Raw genomic sequence first — 18,124 nt, 5'->3', positions numbered from 1 at the left:
CCAAGAATACCCGCCCCCACCCCCCACCCCCGCGCCTTCTCCTCTCGCTCTGCGGTGGACAGACAAGAAAATCTTCGCACCCACTGGCCCCTCCTGGCATCTAGGGACCCTATTCTTCCGGAGAGCCCCCTCCCTCTCTTCCCCTATTCGCCGTCAGTCTCAGCTCATTTCCAAAAGAGGTTGGGGACTCAAATACGGTTGGGTTCTTAAGAAATGCGGAGTGAGGGTGAGGGTTGCCGCTCTGGGAATCAGGTGCGAAGGTCGGGAAGGAAGAGGCCAACCTTGATTGGCTCCTGCCGCCACCTCGGTGCCTGTCTCCTGTAAGGGTCTGGGGCAGGAGCCTGCAGTGCCCCCGGAGGAGGAGCGTCTTGAGGGTCTGGAGGTACTTGAGGCAAGGAGGCCGGCAGAGAGAAGTAGGAGAAAGGGACATCACTTAGGTCCTGGATGGTTCTGGAAGCAGAAAAACAACTTGTTTCCAAAGCAGACGGACTGGTTTGCACTAGAGGGGTTGTGCGTGCGATATGTGTGTGTTTATAAATACCAGAAGGGTGCTGGTGGGGTGGTGGTACTGGTAGGGCGCCTGCCCTCTGCAGCAGCGCCCCCCCCTCTGTCTTGGGAGGGATCTGGATTAACATACAGGGCCCCCTATAACCTGAAGTCCACCTTGGTCAGCGTCTGTGGAGTCTCTAGCCAAGTTGGCTGCAGCAAGTTGCTCCCCAAGGCGGTGGCCTTGGCCTTTAGAAGTCAGCCAGACAGGAGGGGCTGGGGTGGGCTTCCAGGGAGGGGTGGACTGAGCTGGAAAATATGATGGAAACATGGCCTCTCTCTTGGATCTGAAGCGGGCTACCTTGTTCCAAAGTGATTCCGCATACCTGGTGAGTCCCCAAAACAGCTTCCCTGTGTCTTCCCTCTACCTCCCCTTGGTGCCCCCATAAGCACCGACCGTAGGGAGCCTAGTCTGTGCATTGACGATTCAGTCAATGCACCCTCCATAATGAGCACCAAGGTGATGAGTTCAAAGTTTTACTCAAAAACTTGTTGATTATGTTTGCTTCCCAGCCCACTGGTGGTTTGTATTGAATCAAAACATCATTAGGCAGTGGGTTGGAGTCACTTATACCCATTCTCTCACTCTCCAATTCAACAACCCCCCAAACGCCTATCTCTTTTCAGAATCAGGAAGGGATCTTTTGATTTCTTCTCTGTTCTTTCACTAATGTGTCTATAGCAGCGATCATCGAGATGTCACAATCTCGCTGCCTGGCTTCGCTCAGACTCTGGGGCCTGGAAGTCAGACCGGACATCAGTGCCCCAACTGAATAATCTGTGTCACTAGGGCTTTGAGCCCAGGATGTGAGCGGAGGCAATTCCCTCTTTTGGAAGAAAATCAGACAGGAAACCAGTGCTAGGAAGAAGGAAGAGAACTCAGTCCAGCAGAGTGTAATGGGGCCTCATTACCGAAGCAAAAAGCAGCTGTTGGCTAATTCCTAGCATGCTGTAACACATGAGGATTTTGCAATTAGCAATAACCAGTGCACGGGGTTCTCGCATATATGCCTGACTTTTCGGCTGAGCGGCATGAGTGAGGTGCCTTTCAAACCAAAGCGATTATCAAGGTAATGCCACATTAGACAAGTGTTTTGGTCTGCCTGCTCCTGGGTGGGGGCAGCGGTGGCCGGAGGGGGTGGAGGAGCAGGGAGGGTTTTTCCATCATCGCTCCGACTTTGAGCAAAACTGCTCTGTGGTCCTGGAGACTGACCTTATAGGCTTTGTAACTTCACAAGTCTGTGTTATTACCCCACCCGATCTCCAGGTAACTTTATTACATACCAGATAAAGCCTGTAATCACTTTATTTCTCTCAGCTTCCTTTGCTGGGAGACTTTCCCGGCAGTTAGTCGATGGGCATCTTAATGAACCAGTCAGTGTAAGACGGTTCTCTGGTTTTTCCTTGAGCAAGTGAGTATTATTTTTTCCAGGTCTCTTTGTTTGTGGGGTTCAATATTCCCGATAAATTCGTTGCTGGTTACTCAACCCAGAGCTCTCCTCTCCTCTCTAGCTTCATAAAGCTTGAATGTAACACATGGCCATGGGTTCCATGACTTTGGGGGGGGGGGCAGACAACTCTTTTTTAAATCCTCTGTTCTTGTATATGGCAGGAACTTGAGGTATGAAAAATATTTCCTGTTCCAGTTATAGTTTTAGCCTCAAAGGTTGGTCATTGGTGATTTTGTTTTGTTCGTGCATGCACCTCCCCCTCCTTGGGGTTGTTGTTGTTTTCTCTCTCCTAACTTTCCTAGGAAAACACCTCGCAGATATATGCCCTGCCTGGCTGCTTGACTATTACGGTTTCAGGGCCTGAGCATTACGCAATCCAGCCAGTTACACAAACATGGGTCATTTCATAACTTGTTTTCATCAGCTGGGCCCCCTTTTAATGAAAGAGCAAAACAAAAACAAGACCCAGAACTTTTCCAAGGTTGCTGTTTGTTTCTCAGATAACTTGTGAAAATAAATCAAGGGGGTATTTCCTTTTCGGAGTCAAGAAATACCAGACTAGCTCTCTTCTTCCTTAACCACCCTTTCCCAGCACAGACACACGCATGCGCACACACACAGACACGCACACACGCACACACACAGACACACGCATAAAATTCCCCGGAGTGAACTTTTGCCAACTGTACCAGGCTGGGACATTCCTCACATCAAAGAACTTTTACCAGAAATGACTGTGATTCCCAAGTCTGCCTCAATCATACCTCTCTGGTGCCCCCTATGGGACATATTTAGAAGAACTATCTTGGGAATGTATTTTTCCAGCCTCAGTGTTAACTTGCTTAGTTTTTGGAATTCTTAGGATTTTTTGCTTTTTCATTAGGGACAAATAAATGCCTATATTTAACAGTGGTTAACTAGGAAATGCTTGGCTTCAAAATGAGTTCATTTTTTTAAATTTAAGTTTTGTTCTAAATAAAACCTGGTTGAAAAAGGAGTGCTTTTTTTCTTTCCCTGTTTTGATGTCTGTTCATTAGGGTGCCAGCACAATGTTTTTAAATTCCCAAGTCTTGATTTTTTTTTGATGTGTTTGTATTAGGAGGGGGGCGCTATTCAGAACTGGTGGGAAGGTGGGAGGTGTACGTTAGGGGTGCTTTTTTTTTTTTTTTTTTTTGCCTTGATCTTACAGATGTTGTAAATTAGAATCAAACAAAATGTTGTCCCAGGAATTTGTCTGTTCCACTGATTCTTGGTGTGTAAGTCACTTCACTTTTTTATCAAAGTGAGTGGGGTGAATAGCAGTCATATATTGTCTGAATGGCAGTTGAATTTTCCACAGATGTTGTAAATTAGAATCAAACAAAATGTTGTCCCAGGAATTTGTCTGTTCCACTGATTCTTGGTGTGTAAGTCACTTCACTTTTTTATCAAAGTGAGTGGGGTGAATAGCAGTCATATATTGTCTGAATGGCAGTTGAATTTTCCTATCCAAAACACTGAGTGCATTTCCATTACTGTATTACTGCCTATCACATTATTCAAGGTGAGTGTATAATTAGGAGACTTAATTTTTTTTCTTTCTTATCATAATACAAACACACCAGAACTTGTACATCCAAATTACTGTTGTCCCCTTCATCATTTTTCCTTCAGGAGACGAAATGCTTATTTGAATGCTGTGGCTATTGGTCAGACTCAGAAAGGTTTTGCAGTGCTCCTCTTTTGGAATGGGTTTCAGCAAATTCTTCTGAAAATCCTCCCTACTAACAAATCCTTGTCCTTTGAAAGGTGGATTTGTTATTTGGAAATTATCAAAAGATCTTTGGAACCGAATCTGACTTACAAAGTCTGAATGATCAGGCTGGGTCCAAAATAGAATGTGACCCCAAGTCCTGTAGGTCTCAATCTTAGGAGCCTGGGAGAACACTTCCCACGACAAAGCACACCAAAGCAGGCACCTTTGGTGACAGCGCCCTTGCCATCTGTACTTTGGGTTTTTTCCCTGCATTAAATAGAAATAAAAACACTGGTTTTGAGACTTAGGGAAACTCACCCTCTGCTCTATTTGTGGAAAGAAAGAAAAAAGAAATAGCATCATTACTTTGTCTCATCACAAATAGCATCATTACGTATGCCTCATCCATGCTGTATGTGGTATCTTTTGGTGGCCACATTTCAAAATGATGGCAGCTGCCCTGACTCAGGCAAATATATCTGTGCCAAACCCCTGGCCCACCACCATCTCTCAGCTTGTCATATGGCACTAAGACCTCACCTGGCTCACCCTCCTGTGGCTCTGAGGGAAGAGAAGATGACACGACCTTCCCATTAAGTGCAGAGCTCTGAGGATTGTTGTGGTACAAAAGGGGTCCACAGAAGAGTGGGGCGAATGCTCCAGTGTTCTGGGGTGGACCTTCTAGCCAAAAGGGCCCTGGGAAGAAAGAAACCGGGGAGCCCGGGGATAACTTGGCATCAGTCACTGTCTTCTTTTCCTTGCCTTTTCTTTTCCTCCCTGCTTTTCTTCACCCTGGCAGTGAGGTGGAGGAGGACAGAGTGGTTCTTTCAAGTGAAGCTGGGATGGAGAAGAGGCTGACGAGAGACGAGTCACCTGAGATACATTTGTGTACTGTAAAACTCTAGGAAATCATGAGTTATTAGCAGTAATTTCCATTGTGACATAAGTGGCATTTCCTCAGAGAGAAATGAAAAGTCAGAGGTCAAAGTGATATCCAATGCAGAATCTGTGAAGACTGGCGAATTCCATATAGAAGACTTTGGAGACCATCCTGAGCTCAGTAAAAGTATACAGCAGTTGTATCAAACTGTACCTCAATGGGGATATCATGGAAAGTAAGAGGGAGCATTTGCACTTACCCTTTTCTCTTACCCTGAGCAAATCTGGGATGTTGGAATTTTCCATTTAGATTCTTAGGAATCTAAAAAAGGGGCTCCTAGCAGAAAAAAATCCAGACCCTTCCTAGACATACACGATCATACCTGCCTGCCATGAGGCAGGTCAGAGAGTCCACAGGGGTTCGTGGTTTGAATGCTTGGTGGGTCAGACAAGAATTACTCTGATGGAGAAATACCTAGCTGAGGGGATGGACCAAGAACACCACCCCTGACTTCCATCTCGAATTTATCCAGCTCAGGAGTCTCTGGGATAAGCCTTCTGCCCTGTCCAGGCCTGTGGGAAATGGGTGTCCAAACCCTAGTTCTGAGACTCGTTAGCAAAAAGCTATAGGTGTGACCCTTATTTCTGAATTCAAGGCCCTGCTGTAGAGTCCCAAAAGGCTATTTTCCCAAATCAGCAACTGCTGGGTTGAGGGACTTCCTTGACCTGCTGAAGTTGGGTGGCCCTAGAGGCCCTGTGTTCCCAGCCGTCTTTCTTACTGGCAGTGGGAGGAGCACTCATACTGAGCAGACCATGGCACCCTTGGCACAGGGTGCTGCAGGGTAATGGAGGTGTCCATGCCCAAAGACCCACAACAGGGCTTGTAAGGGCATGAACTTCGGCTCAGGGTCTAGAGATTCAAGCCCAGGACTGAAAGCCCATCCTCTTGGCTCCCTGGATGAGAGGAATATCTCAGTTCTGATTTTTTGCTCTCTCATTTCTCTCTGTTCTTTTCCTTCCAACCTGAGCATAGGTGATGAGAATGATCCTCTAGGCAGGAGTCAGCAAACAGTGGCCTGAGTATCTTTGTAAGTAAGTTTAATGGAACACAGACATACCTATTTGTTTACATATCATCTATGGCTGCTTTCACACTGCAGTGGCAGAGTTGAGTAGCAACAGAGACCATATGGCCCACAAAGCCTAAAATATTTGCTATTTGGCCCTTTACAGCAAAAGTTTGCTAAACTCTGCTCAAGGAGGTCGATAGGACCACTTTGTCCTTTTATAGGCATTCATGCCCATCCAGAAGTTGATAGGGTGACACAGTTAAATAAAGTATTTAGAAGTTTTGCCAGACTGGAATGCCACCCAGCCATCCAGCATCTTCAATCCTGTCCTAGAGAAGCTTCCTAGGGGGCCGAAGAGGGGTCCTGGGTTACCTCTCTCCATCCCCTCACTCCCAATACACACCTGGTACTGCAGCAAGGCTACAACTTCCTGAATGCCTGAAGCTGGGAAACTCTATCTTGGTTTCTGCTTATTGTTAACTTGTTCTTAGAAAACCATGATTTATGCCCAGTGTGACATTTGGCTAATTCTTGGGTCTGTTGGCCTAAAAGAATGCAGGCTAACTTCTGGGACCACAAACTCCTCTTCTCTCCTATCCCAGTGTTGCTTTCTGAATAACATGTTTGGAGTTGAGACAAGATGCATCTTCCAGATCTAACTGAAACTTTTGTGTGTCTCCCAGAGAGGCTGCTCTTGGAGACAAAAGCCTTTTTTATCAGAGTCCCAGTCCCCTCTGGGGATGGGACATTGTTTTCCTTGCAGTTTGCAGCCAGTGTATTATCCAGATGGCTTTACCTCCTGTCTGAAACAAGGTGTGCATGCGTTACAGAGGCAGTCATTACCTCCTGCCTGGTTTTTATTACCGTCTTGTTTTGTCTAGACCAAGCCATTGCTGCAAGGAATCTGGCTGATGTATACTGGAGAACATATTCTGTAGACCTGCCATCCGCAGAGCAGGTGGACTGGAGGACCCTAAAGGGGCTGAGAGGGATCCACTTATTCCTGAGGGATCTTAGTCTCCAAGCTTTGCTTCAGGTTTTTTGCTTGCTTTCCCTGGCCTAAACACTGGAGCACTTTTGTTTGCTGGAAGGAGGAGTGAATTTCTTGGGTGCTTTCCTGAAAGAAAGGCTGACAGCTCCCCCATGGAGGTGGGGGTCCCATTAAACCATTGTACTGGATGCCTCGGGTATTCTTCAAACCTACAATCTGACTTGGGGAGAGAAATGGAATTAAAAATTGGGTGCTTCCCAGGAGTGGGAAACTGACAATTCTCCCTGGAGCCACCCTGCACAGAGTACAGACACATGGTGATGATGGCAGTGGTGATGACGACACCAGCTCCCATTTGTTTGGGGCAGTGTTTCTCAACCCTGGCTGCATGTTAGAATCTCCTTGAGAGTTTTAAAAAATACTTTTATCAGATCCCCACTGCAAACCAATTATTTTAGAACTCTAATGGCGAGGCTCCAACATTGGTATTTTTTACAAGCTCCTCAGAATGTTCTTGAGCAGCCAGGGTTGAGAACCACAGTGTGCTTATAGCCTGTGATCATAAGTAGCTTCTTATTTAATCCTCATGACAGACGGGGAGTTTGGTGTTCGCATCCCCTTCCATCCACGGGATTGAGTCCTCAGAGATTTGCCCAGGGCAGAGCACTCAGGGTGGGCCAAGCCTCAGGGCCCGCTCGCCGCCCTCCCACCCCGCAGCCCCAGCCAACCCACCATCTGGGACTTCTGCCTGCGCTTCTCACATGCTGTGTCCCCTCACAGCCCAGCCCCGTTTTCTTCCTTGAAGATCAGTTCCTGCTCAGATCCTTCCTTGTTGGCTGCTGCCATCCCTCCTTCACACCCACCCATACACACCTGCTTCTTTTCCGTCAGCTCCTGATAAGCCCAGGTGTCTTTGCCTTCAGATGCGCAACTTTGAATCCATTGCTCTGGGCAGCTCCCCTCACAGAATCCCAGAATCTACTGCACTGGGTAGCATTCCTCACGGAACCCCAGAATCCACTGCACTGGGTAGCATTCCTCACGGAGCCCCAGAATCCACTGCATTGGGTAGCATTCCTCACGCAACCCCAGAATCCACCGCACTGGGTAGCATTCCTCACGGAACCCCAGAATCCACTGCACTGGGTAACTTTCCTCACGAGATCCCAGAATCCATTAAGCTGAGCAGCTTTCTTTACTGAATGCCCTTGGCTTGGGGCCCCGGGGCAGTCTGGGAGGTGAAGTAGCCACATTCCACCACCCAGACTGGGACCAGGCGGGTGGCAGGGGGCTGGGCTAGGAAAGGTCTCCAGCTCTGTCAGTTACAGCGAGCTAAGCTTCATTTTATTTACACAGCAGGAACCCAGAGGTTGTCACCATAGGCAAAGATGGTGGTGGTGGCAGCTGCCATTGCTGCTAATGCTTCTAATCCTGGTTGGTCTGATCGGACCAGGATAGGGGGATAATATAGCATCCACGCTAGTCATAGTGGGATTTCAATTGGGGCAAACAGAACTGTGAGAGGGAATGTCTGTGGGGACCCTTGGCAGGGATGACCCAAGGCTCTGAGCGCAGTGGGGGTGGATACCAGAACTGGGAGCCAGATTTCAAGGAAGAGAGAAGCAATGCTAAGAAGCTTGGGTGGCACCGTGTTTGAGAGCTTTGGCCTCTTTGTCAGGCTGAACTGGGTTTGGATCCTAACCCCACCGCTTATTAGCAATGTGGCCTTGATAAATTACTTGTTCCCTCTAAGACTAAATTTCTGCCTCTGCATTGGAGATAATGGTCGTTCTTACCTCAGAGGGAGGATTAATGAGATCATCTAGGTGAGATACTAATGTGTCTGTCATTTAGTAAGCACTCAGTGAATGTTAAGCTATTATTACTGTTGTTGTGTCATCCACCTGGTTAGGGAAGAAACTTTTTGGAGAGCATTTGTAGATATATAGCAATTATCTGAGGATGAGGGTTCACCTGCGTTCTGTTAGGGGGGGGTTTCCCTTGAAAAGCTGGAAGTGGGAGGACCTTCCCTTGGAGAAAGGTCAAGTCCAACTGCTGAGAAGCACAGCCCATTTTAGTTTTTGTAGTCTGTCGTTGTCTTATATTTTTAATAGAATGTTCCAGAGAGCTCTGCAGCATGGCCTAGGCACAAATTAAGAGATGGAGAGAGAACTCTGAACTAGCAGCACCAGAATTTCCCACAGACACATTTGTGAACACAGATAGGTATGTAGATAGGTAGAGAGATGGACACACGTCTGCCCCAATTAAGATGCTGGTGAAGGGAGAGGAGGAGGGAAAAGGACGGCAAGGGGAAATCTGGCTGCAAATGCCACCACTTTTTCCATCTCAGAGGTTGGAGGACACCTTTCCATGGACCTGGCCTTGCTCTGATGGGGTCATAGCCTCATCCTGAAGCTCTTTGGAAAGTGACAAAAGCAGACCCAATATGCTTCTTGGTGGTCTTTGTTGCTCCAAAGCTGCTGGTTTGCAAATTTCTTCAGGGTGTCCTGAGCCAGTACCCTGGGGAATGATTGGCAGGTGACTCAGAGGCTTGGGAGCTCCAGGTGCCCCATCCTGTGGATGCGCATTCTGAAGGGCCTAAGGGAAGGCCTGCTGAGTGTGAGCAGCCAGGGACTAGTCTCTCCTACAAGTCACTTGGGATATGAGAGTGTCCTCACTGAACCACCTGGGGATAGAGTTCTCAGTCCCCTGCTCTCTGCTGGTTTTTGCCTCTTGGCTCTGTTTGTGTTGTTCTGCTCTGTATTTATCGGCTTGATTGTATTTTTCTCCTCATTTCAGAAATTCCGGGTAGATATGCCTGGCTCAGGCAGTGCCTTTATCCCTACCATCAACGCAATCACGACCAGCCAGGACCTGCAGTGGATGGTGCAGCCCACGGTGATCACCTCCATGTCCAACCCATACCCCCGCTCGCACCCCTACAGCCCTCTGCCGGGCTTGGCCTCTGTCCCTGGGCACATGGCACTCCCGAGACCTGGCGTGATCAAGACCATTGGCACCACAGTGGGCCGCAGGAGGAGAGATGAGCAGGTACAACTCAGACCAGCAGAAAGGGGCCACATCAGGGACTTTGGGGGCCTCATAAGCACAGGATGTTGATCTGCAGATGGGTGGGGAGCAGGGTTAGTGTTCTGGGAGTGCTGGGGAGATGAGGGAGCTGGGGACGAGGAGCACATCCTCCTCCTCATTAGAGGCAGTGCTAGAGACCCAAGAGTCAGGCCTGGCTCTCTTTCTCCTATATCCCTTAGAACTTCTGAGTGTCAGTTTTCTCAGCCACAAAATGAGGATAATGGCCCTGCCAGCCAGGACTTGCTGCTGCTCCAGTGAGATCGTGTGTGGGAAAGCACGTGTGATTGGTGAGGTGTTAGCCAGTGGGAAGCACTGTTGGGACCTGCTGACAGCAGTGTCCTTCTCTGCTCCCAGGACAAGCAGCCAATGAACCCCGGCTGTGAGCTTTTTTGGATTAGCCCTTAGCTGTCTCCCACGGGCTGGTGCAGGCCAGGCACCCAGCAGACCTAAAGGGTCAGACTCTAGGCCGATACTGCCCACATGACCTTCTGTGCCTCCTCAGTGCCCCAGGCTTCCAACTCGAAGCAGGAGCCCATCTCACTGGCCTAGAATATGTGTTCCAGAAGTGCAGTGACTCTGGGCCTTAGTCTGTTCAGCAGCTTTAGCTGACGGGGGAGGTCGAGAGGAAGGTAGATCTGTGCCTTTCTTTCCTCAAGGGGCTCATCTTTGAGAGGCAGTTCACCTGGCTGGGAGGGGAGCCAGAAAATGGTGAGGCCTCTGCTATTTAGGCAGCATCTACCCAATTTACAAAAGACCCATTGCCTATATTAATAGTGAGCCAAGGCAGCGCTGACCCTGGTCCCAGAGAGAGAGATCACAATCATGCCTAATTCCAGGAAGCAGAGAATGAGGCCTTAAAAGAGCCTCATCTGTCTGCCTTCACAGATGATACAGCCAAGGCCCAGACATACCTGCTGGGGTGACTTGGCAAGTGAATGGGAAAGTCTGGACTAGAACCCAGTTCCCTGGACTCCCTGTGCAGTGCTCTTTCTACAAGGCATGCCACCAAGAGCCCAGGCAAGGGAAAATACGTTAGCAGTGGAGTCCCTGTTTCAAATGAGATGTTATCCTGGGGAACTCCAGTTACTATATTGGATCTCCTCCCCATTTCAACTGTTGCCCATCTCCACTCTGGGACCCCCAGGGTCCACGTTCCAATATGAGGAGCTTTAAAACATGGTTTTGTGGACAATGTAGATAGTGGTGGCTCTGGTGCCAGTTGTCCCCAGGATAGGGGATCAACACTCCAAGGAACTGGAAGCTCTCTCAGGAGCCCTGCTCCTCTGAGGACAAAGCTGGGCCTTGCGTCCACTACACGTTGGTTGGTTAGTGGTGGGACTGTTTGTGCAGGGCCACGTGGGGAGGTCTGTTTAATGGACACTCATAGACAGAGCTCACAGTTGCATGTTGGGCTTCTGTTGGGGCAAGTGGCCAATATTACGCTCACGGTTGCTTTCCATAATTGCAATTGTAAATATTGCAGTAGCAGTGATCATAATGTTCTTTATAAATATGCTTCCTCCAGGGAATCCAAGGTACAGAGCTTTGTAGTCACTGATGAATATTGTCCCAGGATGGAAGTGACCCCTGAGTGAGAGCCAGGCTTGGGAGGGACTCTTTTGGGCTAACAGGATGACAAAGCAAGATGTGCTGAACATTCGTTACTTTCTCTGGGCCTACCTCACACCAGATTTCAAAGTTCCTATCTGGAAGGGACTTTGGAAACCATCTTTTCTAATTTTCCCTCTGTGCCCATTTTATGGATAAAGGAATTGAGGCCCAGAAGGAAGGGTCCTGTCCAGATTCACAGTGAAGTTAGTAGCACAGCCAGGAGGGGGAAACACCTCTTTTGACATTCAGCCCTGTACTTTTCCCACCACACCACCTAGGCGTGCCCTAAGACAATCTGTCTGGAGAATTTCCTTCCTTTTTTGAGAGGGAGGGAGAGAACAAGGAGCATTTTATCTCATATCAGTTAGGAGTTCAGACAGTCGTCCTGCAGCTTTGAGGAAACCTGGGCAGTAGCGTCCTAGAGCCTCGGCCATTTGGATTCCTAGCCCTAGGGTCTTTCCTCTGAAGCTGACTTCCACCTTCCCCAACCTCCCCCTGGAGGAGGAGCCTGTTACAAGGAGCCAGCCTTAGTTTTTCATACCTCCTCTGGCCCTGCCTGGAGGCTCCCTGTGAGCCCAGGGGCAGTGACTGTGAGGCGGCCAGCAGGGAGGGTGTGTGTGGCTTGTGGGTGGTACATGGGGTGCTGACATACTCAAGCTGTCACCTTGTTGATCTCACCACCCCTGAACACTTCCTATGTCAACAGAGTTCATAAGTTGCCCCATAGCTCACCAGATAGGGGAGAGACTTCTAGGCCAATCAGGAGGCCAAAAGTTGTCCAAAACAGCCAAGGTAGCAGGGAGGTTTGAATGGATCAAAGCCAGCCCTCTCTCTTTTCTGTCCCAAATCAATGAGGGATCTGGGGGCTTGCTGGGCCTTAGGGGAAGCCTACACTCCGACTGCAGCAGGGCCATAGATGCTCTTGGTAACTCTGTTGGGCTCAGGTCAAGCTCTTTTGGGCTTTAGGAACAGCAAGTATTCAACTAGCTTCATGAACTCAGCTGGTCTATGGGGTCACCTCAGTGTAGACAGGCATGGAATTGTCCTCTCTGATGCTGTGCCCTGCTTTGCTGTTTAGGGCATCACAGCAACAGACCTCCAGGGCTGCAGGGAACATCCTGGGACTCTGACCTGGGCCCGGGCAGGAGAGTGACTCTCCCTCAATAGGGTGGCCAGCAGTTGAGGCAACTTCCCTCTATGGAGCAGCTTCTCTCCCTTCCCCCAAAAGTGGCTTCAGCTTTTACCCCAGGTGTCCTCGAGGGCAGGAACCTTCTAAGTCCCCGTGTAGCATTGGACACATAGTAGGTGTTCAGTCAATGTCTGACAGCTGAGTGGGATGGTCTTTACTTTTGCATTGCTTTCTGCTTTGGCCCACAGCCATCTCCTGTGTCACCTCTTTCTGAGAGGGGCATTGAGGTCACAGCTCTGGAAGGGCTGTATGTACACAGAGCAGTGACCCTGCTTAGTGGAGCAGAGTTCTTGCCCTCTGGTATGAGTTATGAGTCCCTGACCTCTGCATTGTAAGGAGCTAGATCATATGCCCTTTGCAGGTGGATCTTTCTTTCTTTGGTTCACAGATAGTCTCAAGCCTCTAGAATGGTGTCTGGCACATAGAAGGTGTTCATTTGTTGAATGAGTGGATATAGTGGGCAGCAAGATTGCCTAGTACTGTGCCAGGCACACTGGGGAGTTCTTGGGGTGAATTGTGAGCAGCTGGCATTCCAGGGTTGGCAGAGGAAATGGGGAGTGGAGTGGCACCCTTGGCCCTCTTGCTGGCAACAGAACATACCCAGGGTGGTTCTTACCTGTGTGGGGACTCCAGGCCCAACTACTTAACCAAATGGGGATAATGAGGCTTGCATAGCAGGCAGAGTGATGGGGAGGAGTAATTAGCCACGGTTTGGAGGTGGGTGGGGCCGGGCCTGGCTGGCGGGAGGGGACTGTCTTGGGGAAGCATTCCAGCTGCTGCTTTCTGGCCTGGGTGCTGAATAAGGGCTGATATGACAAATGTTGTCATCATGCCTGGGCCAGTGAGTCTCTGGCCCATTGCTGCCCTGTTCTCTCTTTAAACATGGGACATCACCTTCCAGGGCAGATTGAGCTCAAAGTGCCCTCCTAGGCAGCCCAACAGTAGAGAGCTGCATGTCCTGGGACCCCTGGCCAGGCCACTCTCCTTTTGCCCTCCTTCCTTCTCCCTCCAGAAGCGCTTCTTGCTTTACTTAAAAATACATCTTTTAAAAAACGCCGAGAACGATTTACCCCCTTTTAATCATGATCCTTGACCTTGGCCTCTAGCTGTCTCCTGAAGAGGAAGAGAAGCGTCGAATCCGGAGGGAGAGGAACAAGCTGGCTGCAGCCAAGTGCCGGAACCGACGCCGGGAGCTGACGGAGAAGCTGCAGGCGGTGAGGAGCTCTGCGTGGGGGGAGCACTTCTGGGTGGGCCGGAGCGAGAGCCCCAGGGCTCCTGGCCCTCCCAGCCCTCTCCTTGCTCACAGTGCCCCACAGATGAGTCAGCGGAGATAGAACATTCCTTCTTTCTAGCGCACTGGTCAGCACTATGCTGATTGGAAAAAAGAGAGAGAGGGAGGGAGCTGGCCTTTGGCACCAGCCTGGGCCCAGAGAGAGCTGGGCACCCTTCTTGGGCATAGCACCTTTTTTTACTCAGTGCCTGTGTGTTCCCTGCTTTCAGACTTGCTGGGGCTCCTGGGTGAGAGATGGCAGAGGGTGTTGGTATTGCCAGTCCCTGGGAGCCAGGGCAGGTCCATACCTGCCCCCTCCAGGGCTACTTCCCAGGGTTCCAGCTGCCTCCATGCCTACTGCCAGCAGGAGTACCCCAGCCTGGCTTAATCATTCTGGTTTGGGTGGGGGTTGGGTTCCTGATTGACATGGGTCACGTGCCAGCTGAGTTGTATTTTCTTGAGGTTTTCTCACATCCTTCATGGGCAGGAGAGTTCCCTCTATCATGAGCCTGGAGCCGCTTGGTACCTCATCTGCCCTTGTGAGTCACTCTCTCATGCTGCCTAATTGCCCAGACCTGGGGGCCCACGGGCCTGCCCTTCCCTCTCGTAAGCGTGATCTGACCAACTTCACGTAACTCCCTCCAGGAAGGGCCCTGTGCCTTGTGGAGGAAGCCCAAAGCCAGGGCCAACTCTCTGGGGTGGAATGTTTTCCAAGTGAGGAGATGAGAAACTGTTGGTGATCCTCACAATGACGGGCCAAGATGGGGCTTTGGAAAATATCCCATCACTTTATTTAATGCTCCCAGGTACCATCCACCTGCTTCAGTTTCCCTTGTCCATCCTGCAGCCTTCACTCTTGGGTGTTGCATGTGCACTGCATGAATTCTGTGATGCCAGTAATAACCACCGCCATGGAGGTGTGAGCCAGGGAGGATGGGGGCAGTTCTCCATCCCCGAGTGAGGCAGATCCACATGTGCTCAGCGCTCCACTCCACAGAGAGAGCCCTTGCCACTGCTGACCTTTCCCTGGTCTGGCACTTCGAGGAGCCTACCTGGGCACTCCTTGCCACCAGCCCAGGACAGCCCGCCCCTCCGAGGTCCTTCGACTTTCCTCCCCTCCTCCCAGGAGCCACACACCCTACTCCCCCACCACCCCCGCCCCTGCCCCAGCCACCCAGGTCCCTGAGCCACATCCTCCACAGGAAGCCTCTGGTAAGCTCATGACGTTCGTCAGACCCTTGAGACAGATGGAAACTTTTTTTCACTCCGGAATATGCTGTACTCTGCTTGATGAAGTTCTTGCCCGTATCTCCTCATTTGTGAACGGGAATCCGTGTTAGGGAAAAAAGGGGCGGGGGAGGCTGGTGACACACACCTTTTCCTCTCCCACGGCTGCTCCCTCCACGTGCATTTGCACACTGCTGCTTCTTTGGCTTCTTGTGAGATGAGGGGGCTGAGGACCTTGCAGGGTGACCCTGGCATCCTCTCAGGCTGTTAGGTTCCTCCTCTGTCAAGCACAGTGGCTGAACTGAATGTTCTCCGAGGTCTCTGGGAGTCCAGAAACACACGCTTCAGAAACTGGAGCACAAAAAGGGAGGGGGGGGCTGGGGTGATCCAGCAGGGTCGGATGGGCACTTATCACAAGCCAGGCACTGTCCTAGGCCCTGGGGATACAGGACCACACACGACAAAGTCTTCACTCTCATGCAGCTTGGGGTTCAGTGTTCATGTGTCCACCCATGGGCCAGCCTGGGGCTGAGGAGGCAGAGAAGGGGTATTGGGTGGAGCTGTGTTCTGTTCTCCCTCCTCTGTGCACATCTCTATTACTCACCCCCTCAGGGGCCCCCAGGGGCAGTCCAGGCACCGAGGCAGTAGAGCAGAGTAGCACATGGACTCTGGAGTCAAATACATTGGGGTTCAAGTCTGGGCCACCCTACCTGCCAGCTCTGTAACTTTGGGCAAATTACTAAACCTCTCTGAACCTCTCTTTCCTCATCTGCAAAATGGGTTGATGATAACATCTGTTTTCAAAAACTGTTGGAGGATTGATGAGATAATCTATGAAATGCTTAACACAGTGTCTGGCACAAAGTAAGCCCTCAGTTATGTGAGCTACAATTGTTATTTCACCCCTCCTCCAAGCTGATGTTCCTCCAAATAAAAGGAATCTTGAGACTCCAGGTGACCCAGAACGAGTGGGGTCTGTGACCACGTGTGTGAGCTGGCTGCTCTCACAGTTACCCAAGGACATGGCTGGTTTTCTCTTTCTAATCTGGGTTGGAACTGCCCTGCCACCAGGTCCCTGGGAGGTAGCTGCCCCTCACATCCCTCTCTTTTTCCTGCAGGAGACAGAGGAGCTGGAAGAGGAGAAGTCAGGGCTGCAGAAAGAGATTGCTGAGCTGCAGAAGGAGAAGGAGAAGCTGGAGTTCATGTTGGTGGCCCACGGCCCCGTGTGCAAGATCAGCCCCGAGGAGCGCCGATCGCCTCCAGCTCCTGGGCTGCAGCCCATGCGCAGTGGGGGTGGCCTGGTGGGTGCCGTGGTCGTGAAACAGGAGCCCCTGGAAGAGGACAGCCCCTCATCCTCATCGGCAGGGCTGGACAAGGCCCAGCGCTCCGTCATCAAGCCCATCAGCATTGCTGGGGGCTTCTATGGGGAGGAGCCCCTGCACACCCCCATCGTGGTGACCTCCACGCCTGCCATCACTCCGGGCACCTCGAACCTCGTCTTCACCTATCCCAGTGTCCTGGAGCAGGAGTCGCCTGCATCACCCTCCGAGTCCTGCTCCAAGGCTCACCGCAGAAGCAGTAGCAGTGGAGACCAGTCATCAGACTCTTTGAACTCCCCCACTCTGCTGGCTCTGTAACCCAGAGCACCTCTCCTCCCAGCTCTGGAGGAGGCCCTCGGCACTGCCTCCTTCCCAGGGACCAGCACCTTCAAGCACTCCAGGACCACAAGGCAAGAGGGACACCCTGCCAGCGAGCTTCCTGGCTCTGGCGGACCCAGGTGGAACTTGGGCTGATCTCTTGGAAGCCACGGAAACTCCCTCATTCATCTTGCAAGCAAATCCTGTTTCTTGAAAAGCCTTGGAGTACTTGGTTTGGTGGACTTGGACATCTCTCTGGCTTCTGAAGAGCCTGAAGCTGACCTGGACCGTTCCTGTCCCCTTATTACGATATTGTCTCTGGAGTGATGGTGTCCTTCCCCACCCCACCAAGCATGCTCAGTGCCTTTTGGTTTCACCTTCTCTCGACTTGCCCCGTCCCTCCCCGAGTGTCAATTTCGATCCCTCTTGGTTTTTAGCAGATTTGCCATGACATTTCATCTGGGTGGCCTGAATATTAAAGCTCTTCATTTCTGGAGATGGGGCAGCAGATGACTCTTCTGCTGGGGCTGACTTGTCCAGAAGGGGACAGTCAGAGTGCAATACAGAACCTTCCCTACCCTTCCGCTCCCCAGTGCACCACCATCTCCAGAACTACCAGCAGGGCCTCCTGAGCTCTCGAGGAGATGCTACCTTCACTGGAGGCTCAGAGGACCCTTCCTCCCCACCCTTGGAGACGGCTTTTGGAGGAGCGGCTTGGCCAGAAGACAGGGTGTGAGTGAGACAGCCGGGGCACAGGATGGGTTTGCCAAACGCCTAATTACCAGGCCAGAAATAGTGCCAACAAAGCCACACAGGTGTCCTACCCAGCTTCCCTTCAGCCAGTGTCTTGAGCAGGGCGTCTCCTGTAATTACTGCCTTGCCATTCTGCCCCTGGACCCTTCTCTCCAGACCAGAGAGGCGTCTCTCCCTAGGAACCACACATCACTCCATGTCCTGGTTGGGCTCCACCCTTCCCCCACCTGGCTCTCAGAGTGACGCCACCCACCGTGATTTAATGAGCGTGAGCCTGGACCCTCCCCAGCTTGCTGCCAGGTGGCCCCTCCCCACGCCTCAGAGGAGCATCTGCAGTGGATGTGGATGGGAAGGCAGGAGAGGGAGGGGGAGGCAGTCACTGGCTGGTGTTTGCAGCGGCAGCCGCCGCCCCTGAGCCTGCCTGCCCTCCCGGGCTGCTTGCTTCTCAGTGAGGCGCTGGGCCTTTCCTGCGCTCTGTGGTCATCTGCCACCCGATGCATCAAGTGCTTTCTCTTGTCCACTCCCCTGCCCCCACCCTGGTGTGTTCTTCTGGCCGGGTCAGCAAGCTGTGAACAGCCGGCTGAGCTGTGGCTGTGGCTTACGCGCCATTCCTGGTTGTCGGTCAGATCCTTCCGGCTGCTGAAATCAGAGCTAGGATGTGTTGCTTCCCCC

General features: G+C 51.2%; 1 protein-coding gene across 1 annotated transcript in view; it reads left to right on the top strand.

Annotated features, from left to right (window-relative positions):
* The window catches only part of FOSL2 (FOS-like antigen 2), an 18,734-nt gene extending 1,539 nt beyond the window's left edge, over window positions 1-17,195 (top strand). The window contains exons 2-4 of the mRNA XM_008571567.1: window positions 9,475-9,726; window positions 13,672-13,779; window positions 16,181-17,195. Coding sequence (XP_008569789.1) covers window positions 9,475-9,726; window positions 13,672-13,779; window positions 16,181-16,699 — 879 coding nt within the window. The 3' untranslated portion in view covers window positions 16,700-17,195. The remainder of the gene's footprint in view (window positions 1-9,474; window positions 9,727-13,671; window positions 13,780-16,180) is intronic.
* The last annotated feature ends 929 nt before the right edge of the window (window positions 17,196-18,124 follow it).

The sequence above is a fragment of the Galeopterus variegatus genome, unplaced genomic scaffold (assembly GCF_000696425.1).
Source record: "Galeopterus variegatus unplaced genomic scaffold, G_variegatus-3.0.2 Scaffold704, whole genome shotgun sequence".
Lineage (NCBI taxonomy): Eukaryota > Metazoa > Chordata > Mammalia > Dermoptera > Cynocephalidae > Galeopterus > Galeopterus variegatus.
This window is presented reverse-complemented; position numbering and strand designations above follow the sequence as displayed.